General features: G+C 38.5%; 1 protein-coding gene across 2 annotated transcripts in view; it reads right to left on the bottom strand.

Annotated features, from left to right (window-relative positions):
- Window positions 1–1,742: 1,742 nt before the first annotated feature.
- The window catches only part of ITGA1 (integrin subunit alpha 1), a 122,271-nt gene continuing 101,414 nt past the window's right edge, over window positions 1,743–22,599 (bottom strand). For both annotated transcript variants that reach the window (XM_008168714.4, XM_065598909.1), the window contains exons 21-30: window positions 21,242–21,322; window positions 18,863–18,939; window positions 17,997–18,086; window positions 17,020–17,131; window positions 12,765–12,878; window positions 11,800–11,904; window positions 10,954–11,058; window positions 9,951–10,043; window positions 5,681–5,797; window positions 1,743–3,265 (exon numbers count right to left, since the gene is read on the bottom strand). In XM_008168714.4, coding sequence (XP_008166936.1) covers window positions 3,221–3,265; window positions 5,681–5,797; window positions 9,951–10,043; window positions 10,954–11,058; window positions 11,800–11,904; window positions 12,765–12,878; window positions 17,020–17,131; window positions 17,997–18,086; window positions 18,863–18,939; window positions 21,242–21,322 — 939 coding nt within the window. In that variant the 3' untranslated portion in view covers window positions 1,743–3,220. The remainder of the gene's footprint in view (window positions 3,266–5,680; window positions 5,798–9,950; window positions 10,044–10,953; window positions 11,059–11,799; window positions 11,905–12,764; window positions 12,879–17,019; window positions 17,132–17,996; window positions 18,087–18,862; window positions 18,940–21,241; window positions 21,323–22,599) is intronic.

The raw sequence follows: 22,599 nt of genomic DNA, 5'->3' as shown, positions 1-22,599 counted from the left end.
GGAAATTGCTGTACCTAGGAAGAATACTTACGTACTCTCTCTCTTTTACATATATAAAAGCTAACGTGGTTGCTGATGCATATTATTCAATAACAGCATTGCTCAGAAATTAATGCAACATTTCATTAAAAATACTGCTTAACAGATCATCACAGTTGCTACATGAAGTGCTTAAAAGTCAGGACATGCTACAGTTAAAATTACGTATCTTAGCAGTGCCCCATTATATTATAACATATGCATTTTTATACAGCAGTTAATCACAGGTGGGGAAGAAGAATGGCCTTGTGCTTAAAGCACTAGACAGAGATTTAGGAGACTGGGGGTTCAGTTCCTGCTCTGCCATAGACTTCCTGTGTAACCATAGGGGAGTCACTCAATCTCTCTGCAAAAATAGGGATAATAGCACTTTCCCCATCTCCAAGGGATGGTATGAGGATAAATACATTAATAACTGGGAGGCACGCAGACAGATATATGGCCCTCATCACCATACTAAGTACCTCAGACAGATAACATCATTGCTATGTGGCTGTGTCTATCTACAAAACCTGAACTCCTATAGTGTGCAAACTGGACTGCAGACAATGAAGCAGCTCTTTAATATTTATCTTCATTGTGCAATGAGTGGACCTTTGCATCATTCAACTGCTGGCCAATTTGCACACTGAATGAAGCAGGGTTTTTTTTTGTTTTTTTTTTACACGCCACTCTTTGAATTCTAGTTGCGTTTCCATTCAGGTTCTTATACGGTGTCCATCACCACGACAACAGAGCACCTCTGCATTTGAGGGATTTCTGCTCTCAGTTATACCTGTGTACCTTTGTAGTAAGTCCATTGACTTTGGTGGAATTACTCTGAATTTCATAAACTCCATGGGACAGTAGAGGCACAGTTATTTATAAAGTCCATGTTGTGCCTCTGCCACACTTTCTAATGAATTATATTCATTAAAATACTAGACATGGGCAATTCCAGTCAGGCTATGATTGTGCAATCATAATTTTTCTCGCATATGAAAGAAAGTTTACAAACACTTTCAAACTAACTCATGCTTGCAATATTCATGAGTCTCAACCCATCCCAATGGCCAGGGCTGGCTCCAGGCACCAGCACAGCAAGCTGGTGCTTGGGGCGGCCCATGGAAGGGGGCAGCACATCCGGCTCTTTGGCGGCAATTTGGCAGTGGATCCCTTAGTCCCTCTCGGAGGGAAGGACTTGCCACCGAATTGCCGCCCGAAGAATGAAGCGACGGCAGTAGAGCTGCCGCCGATCGCGGCTGGTTTTTTTTTTGGCCACTTGGGGCGGCAAAAACACTGGAGCCAGCCCTGCCTATGGCTCCCATATAAGCCAAAAAGTAGATACAAGGGACTCCATGATTTACTCCCTGATATCCTCTTTCAAATATGAAGCATCTCCTAAATTTCCAGAGCTCTATTTGCCAACATATATAATTCAACCTATGGTCACTTTAGAAAAATATACACTCGTATTAAGAAGTAACAGTACACTTGATAAAACTATTGTCAAAGAATAGAACAAATATGCCTGACATGTTATGTTCTTTGGAAAAACTGCAGTGGTTTTTGCATTTCAGTGAAATTTGTATCAAGGATATGAATAAATGCTGGGCTGCTATTGGAAGATGAAGGCATATCCACATATGCTCATTCTGTAGAAGGAAGATGACCCATGTGAAAGAAAGAGGCAGCTTTATATTAAAAATGATTAGCATTCTAAATGGGTTTAGAGAAATATAATTTTAGTATCTATGTTTCAGTGCATTATATAACATTTTAAATCTTTGATACAAAATAAACAACATTTGTTAAGTGCTTGGTCAGTGAACACATTTTGCATCAATTCTTAAACTTGTAAGTAACAAAGTGTGGTTTGTAATACAAAAAGCTTGTCAGTGCTTTTCTAACGGCTCTTTTGATAATTATCTGGTTGGGCACTTTTAACCTACTGAATTAAATAGCTACACAGTAACATTTCTTGGATAGTTCAAGAAGCAACCCTACTGGCTACTCCAAGATACAAAGTGAGGGTGCCTCTAGAAAACACAACACTTACAGTCTTGCTGGGCACGGGGGCGGCTCTATGTTTTTTGCTGCCCCAAGCACGGCAGTCAGGCGGCCTTCTGCGGACGGTCCGCTGGTCAAGCGGATTCAGCGGAGTTTCTGCGGGTGATCTGCCAGTCCCACGCCTTTGGTGTACCCGCCGCCGAATTGCCGCCAAAGCCGCGGGATCGGCGGACCTCCCGCAGGCATGCCGCCGAAGACTGCCTGTCTGCCACCCTCGAAGCAACTGGCAGGCCACCCCCCGTGGCTTGCCGCCCCAGGCACCCGCTTGCTGCACTGGTGCCTGGAGCTGCCTCTGGCTGGGCACATCACTTTGAGAGTCCAAATGTGCATCTGCTTATTTGCAAACAATGTGCAATCAGCTGTGCTTGTAATTATTGTGAGCATAATTTTACAGGCCTGCTAAAAAGTCAGATTCTGGTTCAGATACTTGTATGACTTAAGGGATCAATCCTGAATAGTTTTGTTAATAGAAATTTATTTCATGGAATGGCCATCTCTACATCTGGATGAACTACATTAAGGGGGAAGAAAAGCCCTTGGAATTGCAAGTTTCATGCAAGCTCTGCAATTGCCCCTTTCCTCTGGATTATCCCTTTGTCAAATATACCTGACTGCATTTGGTGCATGCTCAAGGTTTGAAAGTCTGGCTTAGCCAATTGCCAGTCCATTGTGAGAAATGACTTTTGAATACTTTGTTCTTTTGAAAATAAGGAACATGTGGTAAAGAGATTATTATTACTACTTACAACTTGGTTTCTTGCATAATTTGGGCTGAAGAATTATTTCACTTGATAAAAAATATGAATAGACTATTTTCCCTATACAAAACAACCCAGAATTTTAAAATGGAATTACTCTCCAAAAATGAGTAACAGCTAAAGGTATTTCCCAACATATTACAAAATACTATAGGGTTGTTGTTTTCCCTTTTTAACATCCACCTATATACTTGATTTGTTTGTTGTTGTTTTCTCTTTTTAATAAACACCTTGATTAGTCCATGATGGAGTTTAGAAAATGTTGTGACCATCACATTTATAACTATATTTATAGCTTTACAGTCATATATTTGAGGCAGATATGAGGACAGATCATTGTTTAATTGCAACATATTCTCCTTTGGTAGAATTCTTTATTTCTCCATTTTCTTCTTTAGTGGCCTTTTGAAAAATCCAACCTGTATATGGCAGAAAAAAGAGAAGGCAATTCAAAACTGGAATTTTAGAAACATGAGACATTTTGGCAACGCTTAAATGTTTTTATTTACTGTTTTAATGCTTATAGATGATACAAATTCACTTATCACTGAAGTACAATGTTGCTTTAATGGATTGGAACAATGATGACATATCTCACACTAGCAGACGAACTGAGAGCAAAGTTAATGTACAATGATTGCTGAATCATTGTTATGGTGACGGAAAGTGTCAAAGATTTGTCAAGTCTTCAAACAAACTAGAAGACTGTTGAATAAATATTAGTTTACTGTTTAAATTCCAGATTTTCCAGTGGCTATGCATACTAATTACTAACATACTAACTGAGTTTTGGCTTTGAGGAGACTGCCCACTTGTGGCAAAATATTTAAGCACAGTAGTAAAACAGAATATCTGTCTTTAAATTATAATATGAAATTTGAATTGCTGAAGAATATCAAGCCTGAAGTCAATAAAAAATATATATTTTTATAATGCTACACTCTCTATTTTATTTTTCAGCTAATAACAAATATATTGTTATATTTTGCAGTGTTGATGAGGGCAACAGACAGCTAGTTATACAGCATATTTATTCTACTCAGAATCACCACTTAACAGGCCAGTTTTTGTTAACCTGCAACATGGCACAGACAAAACCTGCTTTTGTGCATGAAAATCTGGTAATGACATGTCTAAAATTATCTGTGAATTTTAGATGCGCAGTTTTGAAGATGCAAAGGTAGTGGTGGCCACTTTTGAAAACTGGCCCCAACATATCAAGGTATTTGTTAGTTTTCTACTAGTTCTACTGATTTTGTAAATATGTAAACGCTGGAGGTATTTTCAACGTTACTTAATTTTAATTCTGCAATGATTAAGAATCAGTTAATAGTTACTAATGACACAATACCTACATTTTGAAATTCACTAATGATTTTGGTTGCTAAACTCGACACCTTGAAAGGGCCTGGTTTTCAGATAGGGGATGCATAGCACTTTCTGATAATCAGGCCCCTTTAATGTGTCTCAAGTCGGGGACCCAAAAATCACTATTCACTTTTGACTTGATTGCCTAATTCATATTTTTAAACATATATCATATAAAAATAAAGGGTTGAGATCAACTGAAGAAATATGAGCAAAATGTTGTGCCTACCACGAGTGTACATGCAAATCAAGTGACTGTGTGTGTGTAAATGGCTAGCTAAGAATGTAATCAGTTTACTTATATGTTCAAATGGCTGTAGATGTGAAGTAGTGTATCTGCATGGATGAATGTGTGAAATTATATGTGGATTCTTGGATATGGACCTCAAGACTCCCACTTTAAAAAAATGTATACAGTTTTATTGTTAAAAGAGAAAAAGGTTATGAATCAGTACCAATACTAAAATTTTACTAGCACCATCTCTCTAAGGTACTGCTGTAAGGTATAAAACAGACTGGCAATAGCAAGTGGACTTTATGGAGTTTGACTCTTCTCCCTTTTCATGGTATAGAAATTTTGCTTGGGAAAGTTAGTAACTCTAAGCTTAGTTTACTATTTATGGTTACAACAATGGTCTATTTCAAGAGGTATTAGAAATGGCTTTGAATCATTAAAGGTCTTGCAAGGTTTTAAATGCTTATTGTGGGATGCTGAGAAACCTTAATTCCTACTGAGTTGACTGAGAGTGGAGGGCACCCAGCACCTTCAAGAAGTACTCATAACTTTTCAGGATCAAACCATACATACCCGGAGTTAATGCGTGATATCTGTGAGTAGGTATTTAGGGCCTGACCCTCAGAGGTGCTTTGACTTTCCAAATTTTATAGAAATTCTGAGACTGTATTTCAGCTTAAGCAACCCAAAATTCAAGGAACTCAGGAGAAACCTGGCATGGTTAGCTAAAATTAGTTACCATTCTGTATTGTATACCTTAACTACTTCACTGTGGTGAATCAGTGTTAGTGTTCCACAGAGTGGCTCTAAGGTATTTCAGTGAAGCTTTCATTATTTTGATTCTCTGAAGCATGACCAGACTGAGCTGGCTTAGAAATGATTTCACAAGATGGAACAATTTCTTGTTAGTAGGACAAAAGTGCAAAGCAGCACTTTTTCTAAGCATAACTGTGTCAGAACCCACTTTTTTCTGACAAGAACTCTAACTGAATCGAATTTTAATGAAATCTCACTGCTAGAAACCTCACTGGCACATATTGATTGTACTCAAGTGGTTAGAATGGTTTATTTTACTTAGGGAAAAATGAAATTTCATTAAGTATTTATTATGATATTTTACTAATTTAGGGATTTATTATGTTTGTCAAGTTCTAACGGTAAGAACACAGGACTGAGCCCTTAAACATCTATGTAAAAATCTAAACACAAAACAAACAAATGTGTAGCTTACCTTCCACAATGCAAATATAAGAAGTGCAAGAATCAAGAGTCCAGCAAAGGCACTCAGTAAAATGACCCATAAAGGGATGCTGCCAGGGTGAAGTTCTCTTGAAATTATAATCATGATCTGTGAAAATTATTCGAAAGGTAAATGGTAAAAACAAATATTTTCTCTAAGTAACAAAGTAGCATAACTTGTATCACCTACTGTAGATATTGTATTATGACTTTCAAAAGAACCCTATAGTTTCATTTTGTGGGTAGAATTTAAAGGATAAAGGAGAATTTAACCCTCAATGTGAAAATTGATATTTATGTAAAGTCTCACAAGATGTGTAAAATTCACACAAAGGGCCAGTTTCCTCAAAGACATTACAAGCTTCCTCCAGAAACTCTTCAACATCAACAACCTCCTTCATAACACCATCCCTACCACCAGTGATATTATCTCTCTATATACCAACATCCCTCACCATGATGGCATCACTGTCTGCCTCAAATACCTACAAAATAATGAACGCTCGGAAATCCACCCCAAATGCATAGCCAAACTCATCCTCACCAACAACTACTTTATATTTAACAACAAACACGTTGTCCAAACTATGGGAACAGCAATGACTAGTAAGATGGCAACCTCTTTATGGGACACCTCATAGAGGAATTTCTGAAAAAATGCACCACAAAAATTAATGATATACCTGAGATACATCAATGATATTTTCATCCTCTGGACAGATGACCTAAACTTCCTCATAGATTTCTACCACAACTTCAACCACCACCACCGATCCATCAAACTCTCTCTACAACATTGTCACATCAGCATCAACTTCCTAAAGACCATGATTGGATTCAACAATGGAACCCTACAGTCAACTATATACAAGAAACCCACGGATTATTACATTTACCATCACAGATCCAACAACCACCTCAGACATGCCAAGAAATCTGTTATCTACAGCCAGGCACTCAGATACCACAGAATTTGATCCAAATAGGAAGTCCGGGGTACACATCTAAACACATTTAAATCTGCCTTCACTAAACAAGGACACACCATCAAAGAAGTAGATTGTATCATGGAATGGGCCACCCAAATACCCAGAAGAACCTGCTTCAATATAGGGGGAAAAAACACCTCACTTACCACACACTTCCATTTGTTACCTATCACCCCACATGCGGTATCATCTAACAATTATAACCCATACTTGATGGGGACCACATCCTGAAAGAAATCTTTCCCAAACCCTGCCGTCTAGCCTTCAGACAATACCCAACCTCAACAAGCTCCCCACGGACCAGGACACACTAACTCAAAGTGTGACCAGACCCTGCCAGAACAACAGATGGAAAACCTGTGGACATATCTCCACTGCTACAATGATTGGTAGCCCCAGAATAAACCTTTCAAGATCCATGGGTCCCCCACATGCCTATCACAACATGTGATATACCTCAGAGTGCATCAAATGCCCAGGCAACAATTATGTAGGTGAAACCAGATAACTGCTACACTCTCGAATGAACTCACACAGAAAAATGATAAAAGGCAGAAATACCCTATCACCTCTGGGTGAACACTTTTCTCAGAATGATCACTGTGTATCTCACCTCTCAGTCCTCATCCTCAAAGGAAACCTGCCCAATACCATCAAAAATGAGCCTTGGAACTTAAATTTGTAACTCTCTGGACACTAAAAAACAGACTTAATAGAGACACTGATTTTTATGACCCTTACAACAATTTGTAACACACCCTACTGCTTGCTAACCCTTAATTGCTCACTTCATTTTAAGTGGTCTCCTACAGCATGTGTGAATCCCTTATGCTTAACAATCTGTCCCACCTTGTATTTAGCTCAGACACTCTTGTTTTTTCCTCCAGACCTGAGAAGATTCTGAGATGCTTGAAGGCTTCTCCCGTCCACAAACAGAAATTGGTCTTATTAAAGACATTACCCCACCTGCTTGGTCTCTTTCATATCCTGGGACCAACATGGCTACAACGAACTGCAAAGTACCTTCTAATTAGCAGTCACTGTTTTATTTATCATAATTCTGGTACTGACTCACTGTAGTATTCTAATGAACTATATTTCCTGAAGTGTGATGGGGTGCACAAACCCCAGACTGAGGGGTTAAGGAATTACTCTGGGCTCAGCCAGCTTCACCCTGCCACACCTGTAGCAAATGTACCAACTGGAGAAGGAACTAAAAGGCAGGAGAGCAGCTCATTTGGGGGCAGACCAGGGAGAAGGGTAGACCTGCTACCAGCAGCTCCAGGAAGATGAGCTGAGGGAAAGGCAGACTCTCTCCCAAAACAACTGCCTAAAGGCCCCTCCCTGAGGGAAGGGAGGGCCTATTGCAGAGACATACTGAGAGAGAAGCATTGCCCTCTCATATGAACTCTGGACTGGGTTGATCCCCTTAATTTTTGTTTGAACTATCCCAACAGGGGAAAGCCTTGGACTGAGCTGGCCCAGGAGGCTGGGCCATACCCAAGGAGGAGGCAGTTGCCCTCATGCTGCCTTACCCCAGATGGTGACCTTGGGACAATTGCAGGGAGGTGATAGGAAGTGGCCCAGGGAGGGTTGCCTTAAGCCTCCCCAGCTGTCAGAACATGGATAGCCCTCAAAGGGCCCTGGATTGGAGCCCAGTGGAGTGGGAGGGCCAGGGCTCGCCTACCAACAACCCCACTGCATGTCACTAACCTAACCACTAGGCAGCGCTCTCCTACCAACCAACCCTGAGCGAGGGTTGTCACAAAAAGTTTATAATTCTGGCATAAAATTTCCCTGTTTATCAATGGTTGTGATTGACAGATAGGATTTTTAGTAATACTGGGTAATATTTATTTTATTTAAGTTTGTGTTAAGCTCCTAAAAAAGAGATGTGTTCATTCATGAGTACTGAAAATGCATGTGGAAAGGCTGCACACTATGGAGTGTGTACAGTACATGCTCCATGATTCAGAAGAGCATGTTAAGGGCTTAGCTTCATGAAAAAAGGTGCAGTGGTTTAACTAAATTTGTGATTTTTAAACCAATTTAGTTAAATCAATATAAAAGGCTGTGTAGAAAATCTTCTTATTCTAAATCAGACTTATTTTGTTTTTTCAGTTTTATTTGTAATTGGTTTAAGCTGAACTGAAATAAGAGTGTCCACATAGGGCCTTTCACCATTTTAAACTTAAATTAATTTTTTTAACCAATTTAAGTTAAAACAGTGCAACTCTCGTGTGCAACAAGGCCTTAAAATTTGCAAACTAAACATTTAATTTCAATCACTTCTTATAATTAAAACAAGGTATTTCTGATTCATATCACACTGTAGAGGTAAGCTCCATTTATCTTCGAGATTATGGTTTAAATTTTAATCTGTGTTTTTAAAGGAATGTATGTAGCAAAATAAAGAAAAAGCTCATGGCTCATCACTGGCATGTAATCAGTTTGTAGTTCTCAAAGCAATATGTACAAGATCTAATTCATTCTGAAGGTCATTCTTTCAGAAATTCTTGGGGGCACTGCACAGTAACATACAGTAAGCTTTTTACCCAGGGTTACCAGTGGAGTTATCTAATACAATATTACACAAACCAGAAATTACCCTAGAAAACAATACAATAAATTTATGTTGTATAGTTTTATACAATCTATTCTAAGATGTTTTAAAGAGTTATATAAAAGTTACAAACTTAAAAAGATACGATAGCAGAGATGATTATACTAGCTCCCATTAACAGGCAATGTACTTTAATAGGAGCTATTGCAAATGAGGATTGCACAGCCAGGATAGATGTAGCTTTAAGAAATAAAATCTTATTTTCATATAAATACTCTTGGTAATGAAGAGGAGGAAACGGAATTAGAGGAAAATATTGCATATAAGCAGAATTGTTTCTAAAGGACATTTGTTTTTCCAAGACTACCTAGGACAGCTGCTTTTTAAATTATTAATGTTTTTAAAAGATTCATTTTAAGTGTGTCTCATATCCACTTGGATAGGGGAAGCACTAATTTACTGCAATGGTTAGCTCCAAATTAGATAGAAAAACTATGCTATTTATCAATTTACATATGAAGTGGAAAATTATCTATCATTCAATATTATTTTAAGCTAGTTCTGACTTTTTTTTTTTTTACTCTGAATAGATAGAAAATTATAGATCTCTTCCTCAGAGAAGTGTGGTTCGTTGCGGCAGGTAACATATCAAACATGTCATTAACAGGGTAAATCCTACAATGGGTGTCAGAGACTAGGGTCGCACATACCTCTTGTTTTTGATTGGTTCCTCTCAAAATCAGTGATGAGTTTTCACTCTGAAGTAATGCTCTTACACTGAAATTTAAACTGTGAATACTTGCCTGAAAGAAAACAGATTCCATGCTTTATGTTAAATATTTTTAAGATTGAAATTCCAGAGATGAATAACAGCATAGAACTAGGTTCAGGTTGTGAGGTGGTAGGAGAGCAAAATGGAATGATAAATAGAAAAATCGCGGAGAGGCATAGTGGCATGCTACTAGGATTATTAAGTCAAATCTTATTGAACAATTTTATTAATGAATCTAGACGAGTGGGTAAACAGCACATTAATTCTGCACATGATGCTAAAGTTTCAAACAACAGTGAAGGCAGAAAAATAATGCACATGGACCTATGATCTGATCCTGCAACATGCCAGGCACTCTCAGTACTTGTAGGATTGAACCCCAAGTATAGTTAAAATTATGGGAAAGAAACAAAAAATATGAAATTAAGACTCACATATTTAAAGCCCCAAGGCTTTAACACAGAGGCATCACATCACAAGGTCCCTTCCAGTTCTATGAGTTAGGTATATCTCCATATATTTGGGGGCAAGGGATAGCTCAGTGGTTTGAGCATTGGCCTGCTAAATCCAGGATTGGGAGTTCAATTCTTGAGGGGGCCATTTAAGAATCTGGGGCAAAAATCTGTCTGAAGATTGGTCCTGCTTTGCACAAGGGGTTGGACTAGATGACCTCCTGAGGTCCTTTCAAACCCTGGTATTCTATGATAATAGTTCTTTTCTATATAGCTCTGATGAAAATGCATTTTTAATTCTGATGTTCTAAGTACCTCAGTAACAAAATATATGTAGGTTAATTTCAAGAGAATTCTTAAAATAGTAAGGGAACAATTTCAAGTACTAGAAGACTGAAGATTAAAAAAATATAACCATCTAAGCATTATATTTGGCTTAATATTGTTTCAAACCCATAGTTATACTGAATGTGGAGAAGGCTTACTTACTTTTATAAAGGTAGGTTTCCATAATCTTAATGAAATGTTCACTTGAGTTATATCAGATGGGGCCAGAGTACAGTTAATAGATGCGTAGTTGTATGTATCACAGTCCTGTTTAAATGTTTATGGACAGGAATTAGTAATTAAACATTTTAATATGACTCTCTAGAATAAAACATCCTATGTATAGACTAGTGATTTGTAATTTGCTATAGTTTAGTTGTGTGTGCTATTAACACTAAAAGAATATTGATTACTGTAGTTTGGCTAGAGAAAAAAAATTACATAGAAATAACCAAACTTACTTTTTAATTTACGGTTTTTGGTAGATTGATCTATGCAGAAACTTGCAACAATGTTAAAATGGAGGCCTATCACTTTCCACCTTACATAGCCATTTCCATCTGGGTAAAGTGCCTGGCAAATGTAACAGATCAGAATGCTTGCATTTTTTATCTACTTTGCATAGTTGGAAATGACTAAACAAAGTTGCCCGGAAGTGGAAGTTCAGGCCGTTAAAATATTACTTAATATTTATTTCATTAGACTAGAAGGATGAGGATAAAAGATTTACACGGATGTAAATAGGCATAGTTCCACTGAAGTCAACGGAGCTGTACTGATTTACACAAGTCGAAGATCTGGCCCAAGGATGTGTAGTTCAGCTTCATGTGCAGCTTTTGCAGCAAGAGCTAATAAAAATGATACCTTTAAAGGTAACTCCTTTAGCTATTAAAATATACTAGATGGAATTATATGGAGCAATGTCTTAATAGTATTTATTAGAAATATTCTATTCAAAACATTCCAGGTAAATACTGCAATGAATGTACACATTTTAGACAGGCTTACCATCACTGTATCTTTTGTAGGTTCTTTTATTTTTGCCAGATCAAACTGCATCCCAGAGTTGATCTTGAATGGATTTATAGGGTGACTGGTTTGGCAGACTGCATTCTGTTAGAAAAAATACCATCTCTCTTACTGCCCAAAGGTCTAAAATAATAATATTCAAAAGCTCCAGAAATAGGTCAGTATTCCTAAGATTTAGCAACTGTAATAACAAGATCATTTTATAGTATACCCATTTCTATACATTTGTTAATAACCAGAGTATAGAAGAGCAAAATGAAGGTGACATACCTTTTGAAGCATATTATTTTTATTACCTTTCTCATTACAAATATGACACAGTCTTTTATGAGGTATTTTAGGCTACGTCTAAACTGCACACCATTGGCGGTGGTAGGTAGTGTGCATGTACACCTCTACCCCAATATAACGCGACCTGATATAACACGAATTCGGATATAACATGGTAAAGCAGAGCTCCAGGTTGGCGGGGCTGCACACTGCAGTGGATCAAAGCAAGTTCAATATAACACGGTTTCACCTATAACGCGGTAAGATTTTTTGGCTCCCGAGGACAGCGTTATATCGGGGTAGAGGTATAGCTACATGCTTCAGTAAAAAGTTGGATGCTGCTGAAGCCGTTCAGTGCCCTAACCACTATGCCACGCTCTTAACAATAAATGAAATTAATCTTGATATCTTCAAATTATTGTTCAAACACCATTAAATAAAACTAGGCAGGCATTATTTTGTGAATGGCTACATTTCTAGAAATTCTTCAAGAAGATTTACCTCTTATTCCAAATCCAGGTTATCATTTAGATTGCAATCAAAGCTAAATTTAAGCGCCCATATGTAATCGAATTGAATCTTTCATTTTCTAACACCAAGCACAAAAAAGGAAGAAAAACATTTAAACTTTAAAATAAAATGAAGGTGAATTCATGTTTATAGTCATAACTTACATCTGAAGATGACAATCCAGTTAGGTAGAGAATGGGGTTTTTGGATGAAGTCAAGTTGGGGAATGAAATCTGTAGAGTGAGTTGTGGCACTGGAAAGTGTTCACCTTTTTCAATCTACAAGAAACAAGAACAACTCTGTATTTCCTGCTTTCTAGTTAGCACCTTCCTTATCTTGTTGGTGTTTGACTGTGGGTTGTTCCCTCTCTCCCCCCACCCCCCTACAGAATCATAGAAAATTAGAGTTGGAAGAGACCTCAGGAGGTCATCTAATCCAATCCCCTGCTCAAAGCAGGACCAACACCACCTAAGTCATTCCAGCCAGGGCTTTGTCAAGCTGGGTCTTAGAAACCTCTAAGGATGGAGATTCCACCACCTCGCTAGGTAACCCATTCCAGTGCTTGACCACCCTCCTAATGAAATAGGGTTTCCTAATATCCAACCTAGTCTTCCCCACTGCAACTTGAGACCATTGCTTCTTGTTTTCATCTACCACCACTGAGAACAGTTTAGTTACATCCTCTTTGGAACCCTCCTTCAAGTAGTTCAAGGCTGCTATCAAATCCCTCCTCACTCTTCTCTTCTGCAGACTAAATAACCCCAGTTCTCTCAGCCTCTCCTCATAAATCATGTGCCCCAGCCCCCTAATCATTTTCATTGCCCTCCTCTGGATTCGCTCCAATTTGTCCACATCCCTTCTATAGTGGGGAGACCAAAACTGGACACAGTACTCCAGGTGTGGCCTCACCAATACTGAATAGAGAGGCATAATCACTTCCCTTGATCTGCTGGCAATGCTCCTACTAATACAGCCCAATATGCCGTTGGTCTTCTTGGCAACAAGGGCACACTGCTGACTCATATCCAGCTTCTCATCCACTGTAATCCCCAGGCTTTTTCTGCAGAACTGCTGCTTAGCCAGTCGGTCCTCAGCCTGTGGCGGTGCATGGGATTCTTCCTTTCTAAGTGCAGGACTCTGCACTTGTCCTTGTTAAATCTCAGATTTCTTTTGGCCCAATCCTCCAATTTGTCTAGGTCACTCTGGACCCTATCCCTACCCTCCAGTGTATCTATCTCTCCCCCCCAGCTTAGTGTCATCTGCAAACTTGCTGAGAGTGCAATTCATCCCATCATCCAGATCATTAATAAAGATGTTGATCAAAACCGGCCCCAGGACCAACCCCCGGGGCATTCCGCTTGATACCGGCTGCCAACTAGACACTTAGCCATTGATCACTACCCATTGATCCCGACAATCTAGCAAGCTTTCTATCCACCTTACAGTCCATTCATCCAATCCATACTTCTTTAACTTGCCGGCAAGAATACTTTGGGAGACCATATCAAAAGCTTTGCTAAAATCAAGATATATCACATCCACTGCTTTCCCCATATCCACAGAGCCAGTTATCTCATCACAGAAGGCAATCAGGTTGGTCAGGCATGACTTGCCCTTGGTGAATCCATGTTGACTGTTCCTGATCACCTTCCTCTCCTCCAAGTGCTTCAAAATGAATTCCTTGAGGACCTGCTCCATGATTTTGCCGGGGACTGAAGTGAGGCTGACTAGTCTGTAGTTCCCTGGGTTCTCTTTCTTCCCTTTTTTAAAGACGGGCACTATATTTGCCTTTTTCCAATTGTCCGGGATCTCCCCCGATCACCACGAGTTTTCAAAGATAATGGTCAATGGCTCTGCAATTACATCAGCCAACTCCCTCAGCACCCTTGGATGCATTAGATCTGAACCCATGGACTTGTGCATGTCCAGCTTTTCTAAATAATCCTTAATCTGTTCTTTCACCACTGAGGGCTGCTCACCTCCTCCCCATACTGTGTTGCACAGTGCAGCAGTCTGGGAGCTGACCTTGTCTGTGAAGACCGAGTCAAAAAAAGCTTGAGTACTTCAGCTTTTTCCACATCATCTGTCACTATGTTGATTCCCCCATTCATTAAGGGACCCACATTTTCCCTGACCATCTTCTTGTTGCTAACATATCTGTAGAAACCCTTCTTGTTACCCTTCACATCCCTTACTAGCTGTAACTCCAATCGTGCCTTGGCCTTCCTGATTACACCCCTGCATGCTCTAACAATATTTTTATTCTCCTCCCTAGTCATCTGTCCAAATTTCCACTTCTTGTAAGCTTCCTTTCTGAGTTTAAGCTCACTGAAGATTTCACTGTTAAGCCAAGCTGGTTGCTTGCCATATTTGCTATTCTTTCTGCATCAGGATGGTTTGTTCCTGCGCCCTCAATAAGGCTTCTTTAAAATACAGCCAGATCTCCTGGACTCCTTTCCTCTTCATATTAGCCTCCCAGGGGATCCTGCCCATCAGTTCCCTAAGGGAGTCTAAGTCTGCTTTTCTAAAGTCCAGGGTCCATATTTTGCTACTCTCCTTTCTTCCTTTTGTCAGGATCCTGAACTCAACCATCTCATGGTCACTGCTGCCTAGGTTGCCACCCACTTTTACTTCCCCTACCAATTCTTCCCTGTTTGTAAGCAGCAGGTCAAGAGGAGCATGACCCTTGGTTGGTTCCTCCAGCACTTGTACCAGGAACTTGTCCATAACACTCTCCAAAAACTTCCTGGATTGTCTGTGCATTGCTATATTGCTCTCCCAGCAGATGTCAGGGTGATTGAAGTCTCCCATTAGAACCAGGGCCTGTGATCTGGAATCTTCAGTTAGTTGTCTGAAGAAAGCCTCATCTACCTCATCCTTTTGATCAGGTAGTCTATGGCACACACCCACCATGACATCACCCTTGTTGGTTTCACCTCTAAACTTAACCCTTCATAATTATGTAGTCAGCCAATGGTGAAAGGGAGCATGAGGTGAGCTCCATTACTTTTATTCCAGCAGCAGACAGGTATTAATTGTTCTCCAGAATTAGCAAATACAGTTTACTGTGTGTCTGATGAATAAATAGGTGGATGCAGAAAGAAAGCAAGAGAAAGAAAGGATTCAGTCTGAGCTTCCATTTTGACATGTTCTACATTTCTTGCCACTCCCTTGTATAGCTCATCTGCTTTCCCTTTAGGACTCGTATTACATGAGTTCCTTGTGACTTTTCTTTCCCTTTTGAACTCTGTGTTCAAGTCCAAAACAATGCTCTAACTTGGGAAGCAGTAGAAGAGCCATTGTTGGGAAAAGGAAATGGCTTTTGGCAGCAGTACTGGCTGGCTCAAAGGAATGTTCTTCCCCAAAGACCCTTAGTACAGCTCTAAAGCAACAGCCTTCTTGCAGCTCCACTCCTTCCCTATCTCAGCTCAGTCTGACTTGTTTCTGATATCACAGTGGCTTCTCTCTTTCTCATTTCTCTCTCTCTCTCTCTCTCTCACACACACACACACACACACACAAATTTCTGCTCCTTCTGAATTGGCACTCTGCAGGAGGAGGTAGGGAGGAGGACTACCACTTACAAGCAGGGTCCCAAGCTAGTAGCAGGGACACTCTGTCAGATCTCTGACTACCCGCTCTGCAGCCCCTCAGCTCCTGCCTTTATTCAGTCAGGTAGGGTTTAGAAATCAGACAATCCCTCCTAAAACATTCTCTTAATGTTAAAATTAAGACAAAGATTGGAGAATATTGTATCTAAATGTTAATGTTTAAAAAGTATGGGTGGGATATAATATAACAGAGGAATAACAATTTCACCTTTATAATTACTGTATAGAAAGAGTTAGTCCTTTCCCAAGGCCCATCTATTACAGATGGAAAGTTGCTGATTCAGACTTTTCAAATGGATAGGACTAATATTCAATGCTAGATTTAAAACTGGGAAACAGGGATGTTTTAAGGATAATTAAAATCAGTCCTGCTACAATGTGAGGGATTTATAGCCCACTAAATGGCTTTTCCAGCCCAACTATTCTACTTTGCCATCTTCATTTAATTAGAAATGCAAAGTCCTTAGAGCATTGTACTTCCTTTCTTCAAAGCTGGCTGGTTTCTGGAAATATCAATTCTCAACAATAAATACAAACTGTAATGAATTAAGGGCAGCTTCTAGTTTCAATGGCACATGTTTTCCCATTGACCATCTGGAATGGCTCCATGGCCCACAGATCACATTTGAATACCGCTGATATATAATATTTTGAAAGCAAAAAGCACAAAATGCTGCTGTAGGAGATTTAATATGTTGCATATGTGACACTTAGGTAATAGGTTAGCAAAGGACATAAATGCATTCAACCAAGTTCAAAAACATAGAACTAGTCCTTTTACAATGCCATTGTAGCTCCTGTTACTTACCATATAGTTTATGTTAACTTCATCCCCAATGTTTTCAGTTGTATTAATATAAGCAGGAACTGTATCATTTGCTGCAATTATAATATGGCATTCTTTGGGATCTTTGAAATTACTGTGGGTTAAAAAAATAACAAAACCTTTATAATCATGCACTCTAAGTTAATTATAAAGATCTTTTTGTTACTTAAGTTAATCCTCCAAGGCTAATTTTGTTACAGTAAGTGTGCTACTATTTCCATTAATGCAGAAGTCATTGGTTTTCTACAAAGTGCTTGTCTTTTTAAATATTATGTACATTACAAATACCTTGTCTGGTTAAAACTATATCAGAACAAATCATTCATAAAAGAAAGATGGATTCAAGGCCTGATTCTACACTGCCTTGCTCAACTTGAGTAGTACTTCATGCCAACCGTAGTGCCATGCAAAATGGGCAGAATCCCAGTCAACAAACAGAAAAGAGCAAGGAGGATAAAAACAGATGGGCCAAATTTAGCTCTATTCCATATGGGCAGGACTTATATTTAAAGCTCAATTTGACATCCATTTATTAGGGATGATTTAAGTCAATGAAGTAACACAAAGAGCGGGAAATGTTATTCAGAAGCACAAAAGGGAGTTAGGCACTTAACTGCCTTAAGATGCTTTGAAAATCCCAGTTGGAATGAATTTAGCCTAATCATTTACATATACAAATATACACACAACACATCCCATATGTAGGCATACCCTGTACACATATTTCTAAGGATAGAACTCAACTTAATTTCAACTGTTCCTGAGAGCAAAGAATACATTTTTACTATGGCAGAACCCTTGAGTTAAAAATGTATATGTGAACTGATAAAAGGCTTTTGAGAATCTGGAAATTAAGGCTAATTTATGAAATCTTATAAATAAAATACAAGCTAACATAGTCTCTTTAAATGTTTGTTGTATCCCATACTAGAAAATTAAGTACAGAAAAACATTAATACCTGAAAAATTTTAATCCTATTTCATATTTTACTGGGATTCTAATGTCTCCTCCATTGTCAGTCAGGGTCTCAAGTGGTTCTTCGCTGTCACTAGAACAGAACACACACCACTCTGGTCAGATTATGATACTCCTCAGTACACAGTACGTATAGTTGGTGGGGAGGGCTCTGAGAGACTGAAATACCTGCAGCTGTGGATATAAAAAACCCCACTGGCCACTTCAAGTTAATTATGGTCTTTTAAAAATAAATTGAAATGGCTCTTTCCAGTAAGTAAAAGGTACATACTGCATTAGGCCAAAGTCAAAATTACACCCTTGTAGAAATGAGAATACAAACTGCTGTAGATTGAAAATAGCTACATTATATCAAGTAGGGGCCATCTCCATCACACAATCCCTGTAATTTCCTGTGACAGCATATATTACAGGCAGGTGCAGTACAATTTACCCATGCAGCTATGGCAAGGCACCTCAATCTTGACTTGCTGCAACACCATTGCTATTTAAGGCTGAGGTCTCTCTCCTTGGCAGAGACTGCAAATTGTATTACAATGTATGGTCATTTTGTGATCAGAACAGATGTCTTCTGTGGTTGAGGCTAGCAAATCTGAGTCACTTGTGTCTCATTGGCCTCTATAAATGAATGTCCATTCATTTAATCTATCTCATTTGATAGCCTCAAACCAACCAATAGTTCTGTACATCTCTAAAGCTGGCCATTCTAGACATTCAATATTCTCTTTTGAACAAAAAAACCAAACCAACCCCCCCAAAAAACATCTCTGTCATATCAGCTGGAGTGCAAGCTATACAGTGACTAAAAGGAAAGCTTGAGATATAAAAGCAGTAATTTTGGTAACTAACCTTGTTACATACACTTGAACAGTAGCATTTTCCAGAAGATAAGAAGCATTGAATTGGAATACTATTCTGAAAGAAATCTGGGGGAGAAAATATATTTTAAAAAGATACTAAGAAAAGGAGAGTAAAACTCAGCTAAACGTTAAAAGGTATTCAGATGAAAACTGGCTAAATTCCTAAGTCAAAAATCTTGGAGTCCATACTCAGTTTTTAGTCCATCTAACTGAATGAAGCAACAAAGAGTCCTGTGGCACCTTATAGACTAACAGTGTCTGATGAAGTGGGTATTCACCCATGAAAGCTTATGCTCCAATACTTTTGTTAGTCTATAAGGTGACACAGGACTCTGTTGCTTTTTACAGATCCAGACTAACACGGCTACCCCTCTAACTGAATGAGTAGGATTTTGTCCAAAATTAAAAGGAAATCCAATAGCAACCAGATTATTACACTGCAGGGCCAATTTTTCAAAACTGGTGACCCAGAATAAAATTGAATATATAATATGTGTAAAAAGGTCATTAACATAAAATTGCATATTTAAATTCCAATTTGTAAATTTAATTTCCTTGTTTTAAGAATCCTACATCTGTTGATCCTGAGAGCCTGGTATAACAGCTATCAGGCCTTTGGGGAGGGATCTGTACACAAAGCCTTGGTAGTATAGCTGGAGTGGGCTGTTTCCCTTCCTCATTTAGAAGAGGCTGCTGGGTTTTCATTTCTTCATACTAATGTGATGGCACTTTTAATACATGGCAAAGGTACCTAGAGTGTTGAATAAGCATTTTTTAAATCTACTGAATAAATCTAAACAAATAAAGAATCCTGAATTTTACAACAATTTACTGATGACTATAATTAAGGCCAAGATAGCCTAACATGGTCACTTGGAAGGTTTTGGAAGTTCTGTTCTAAACATGCCTCTCAGCATCACTAGACAGATTACACTGTAGCAGTTTTGCTTTGGTTTAATGAAAATGTAGCATTTGGTAATTATGTGATATAACAAGCTTACAGTTTGTTAATCTGAAGGAGTTTGAATTCAAGCTCTTTATTTCTCCATTGGTTTAATTGTGTGCACAACTTTCGTATGAAAGATCCAGAGAACATTGTCTGGGCAATTTGAGCATATAAGGAAGTCAGGAAGAGGCCTAGAACAGGAATTTGCTGGGACTGTTTATCAGCCAATTAGATGAATTAATATCTGAATGCAAATGAGGGTATGAAACATCTAGATCTTCCGATTGAGTGGGAATTGAAGGACTCTAGCCACAGACAACCTGGCAATTTCAGTTGGAAAGTAAAATGAGAAGACTCTTAAGCTGTGAATGGGAACAATAAGTAGTGGGTTTTGTCCTGATTTGTCTACATGGTAAGAACAGCTAATCTAGTTGCTACTGGTCAGAGACTGGAATTGGAAAAGTGTGTATGTTGGTGTGTGAGAGAGAATCTAAGGTAATTTATTATATCTACACAAGATTTGGTGTACCCCAAAGGAATAAGATATTTTATCCTAGAGCAATTTATTGTCCTTATTTTAAGCTATTTTACAGACATTGAAGTCCCAATTTAAAATGCTGCATTTGGACATTTGATTTAATCACCAAAGAATACATCTGGGCTACTAGAAATTTATTCCTAAAATATAAAGGAATAGGTTATAATTGTTTAAACATTTCTTGTGCAAAATGTTGAGGTTATAGAACATTTTCTTTCATCTAGCTAATTTATATTTTATAAACTCAACCAGGTCACTCATGGAAAGTCTAAAAGAAACTGAGATTTCATATGAATATAGTTTTCCACACCACAAACAGAGCAATGGGCTACATCATTAATGTAGAGGTTATAAGCCACTCTGTGCTGGAGAACTCCCTTGAACACCATCTCTAGCATTGATGCCTCACTTCCAAAGAGCCAGGACAGAGTTAGTAGGGACCTGGAGCCAGTGTAGCAGCACAAGGGGTGGGATTCACAAGGTACTAGGGGATTAAATTTCAGGTTTAGGTACCTAAATCTCTATTTCAGGCTCCACTGTGATCCACAAAACTCCTGCTGAACCCTTAGGCATGTAAAATCAGTGCCCATATTTCCAGGGTAAAAGCTCTCTCTGGGCATGTGCACTACTGCCTCACTAGAAGAATCCAGACACCTATCTCTTGAGTAAGCCCCAGAGCGATCTGGGGAAAGTTTGATGTTTGCCTGTCTATCTCGCATGTGAGGGTTCTTTTTTCATTGACATGAGTTGTTTGAGATTTAGATTTGAGATTTATTTACATCTAGAAACCTTAATTGGTGCATAAATACATAACTGATCAGGATGGACAGCTGCCATACGGGGCTGCTGTCCTCTCCAAAAGTATTCCATTAACAGTTTCCTACCTCTTCTCCAGACTTTAGGAAAGGGTATCCCACTTTACAGGTAATATTGTGATTGGATTCACAACTATCTTTCTGTATATCCTAGACAGAAAGAGTCACATAATTACAAGAATGATTTCACTTTTATGTGCAACATTTTTTTAAAAAAGTTTTAATTAAAAATTAAACAGTCCAGAAGTATATCACATATTCTTTGTAATAATTGTCACTTTCCATCATCATCATCATCATTTAAAATTCAAATTGTTAATGGATAGGACTGTCTACATTTGTTTCATAACATGTAAAATACTGTTATCATAATATTGTTATATCAGAGTTACTATTATTGTTTATCAGTGAAAGTGTACAGAGAACTTCACAAAATGCATAGGGCTCGAGTTTAAAATATGTATATGTGCAAAAGAATTTTCTTCTCATTCCAATGCATCTTTACAAATATGGGGAGCAGTACAGTGTCACCATTCAGTGATGGGGGACTTCAACTACTCAGGCATCGGTTGGGAAAATAACACAGCAGGGCACAAGGTATCCAACAAGTTCTTGGAATGTATTGGAGACAATTTTTTATTTCAGAAGGTGGAGAAAGCTACTAGGGGAGAGGCTGTTCTAGATTTGATTTTGACAAATAGATTTGATTTTCAGCTTGAGTGAAAGTGTTCATGAAATAAGGAGTTCATGATTCTAAGGAATGGTAGGAGGGAGAACAGCAAAATAAAGACAATGGATTTCAAGAAGGCAGACTTTAGCAAACTCAGGGATTTGGTAGATAAGATCCTATGGGAAGCTAGTCTAAGGGGAAAAAACAACTGAAGACAGTTGGTAGTTTTTCAAAGAGACATTATTAAGGGCACAAGAGCAAACTATCCCACTGCATAAGAAAAATAGGAAGTATGGGAAGAGACCACCTAAGCTTAACCAAGAGATCTTCAATGATCTAAAAATAAAAAAGAATCCTACAAAAAGTGGAAACCACATTCATCCTTTGTAATTTGACCTAAACAACTAACACAAGTATGTAGGGACAAAATTAGAAAGGTCAAGGCACAAAACAAGATCAAACTAGCTAATGACATAAAGGGTAACAAGAAAACATTCTACAAATACGCTGGAAGCAAGAGGAAGAAAAAGAACTGGGTAGGCCCATTACTCAATGAAGGGGGAAAATAATAACAGAAAATGTGGAAATGGCAGAGGTGCTTAATGACTTCTTTGTTTTGTTTTTCACCAAGAAGGTTGGTGGTGATTGGACATCTAACATAGTGACTACCAGTGAAAATGAGGTAGGATCAGAAGAGGCTAAAATAGGGAACGAATAAGTTAAAAATTACATAGACAAATTAGATGTCTTCAAGTCA

This window comes from Chrysemys picta, chromosome 6, assembly GCF_011386835.1.
Source record: "Chrysemys picta bellii isolate R12L10 chromosome 6, ASM1138683v2, whole genome shotgun sequence".
Taxonomy (NCBI): Eukaryota; Metazoa; Chordata; order Testudines; family Emydidae; genus Chrysemys; species Chrysemys picta.
The sequence above is the reverse complement of the archived record's forward strand: the minus strand, read 5'-3'. Positions and strand labels throughout refer to the sequence as shown.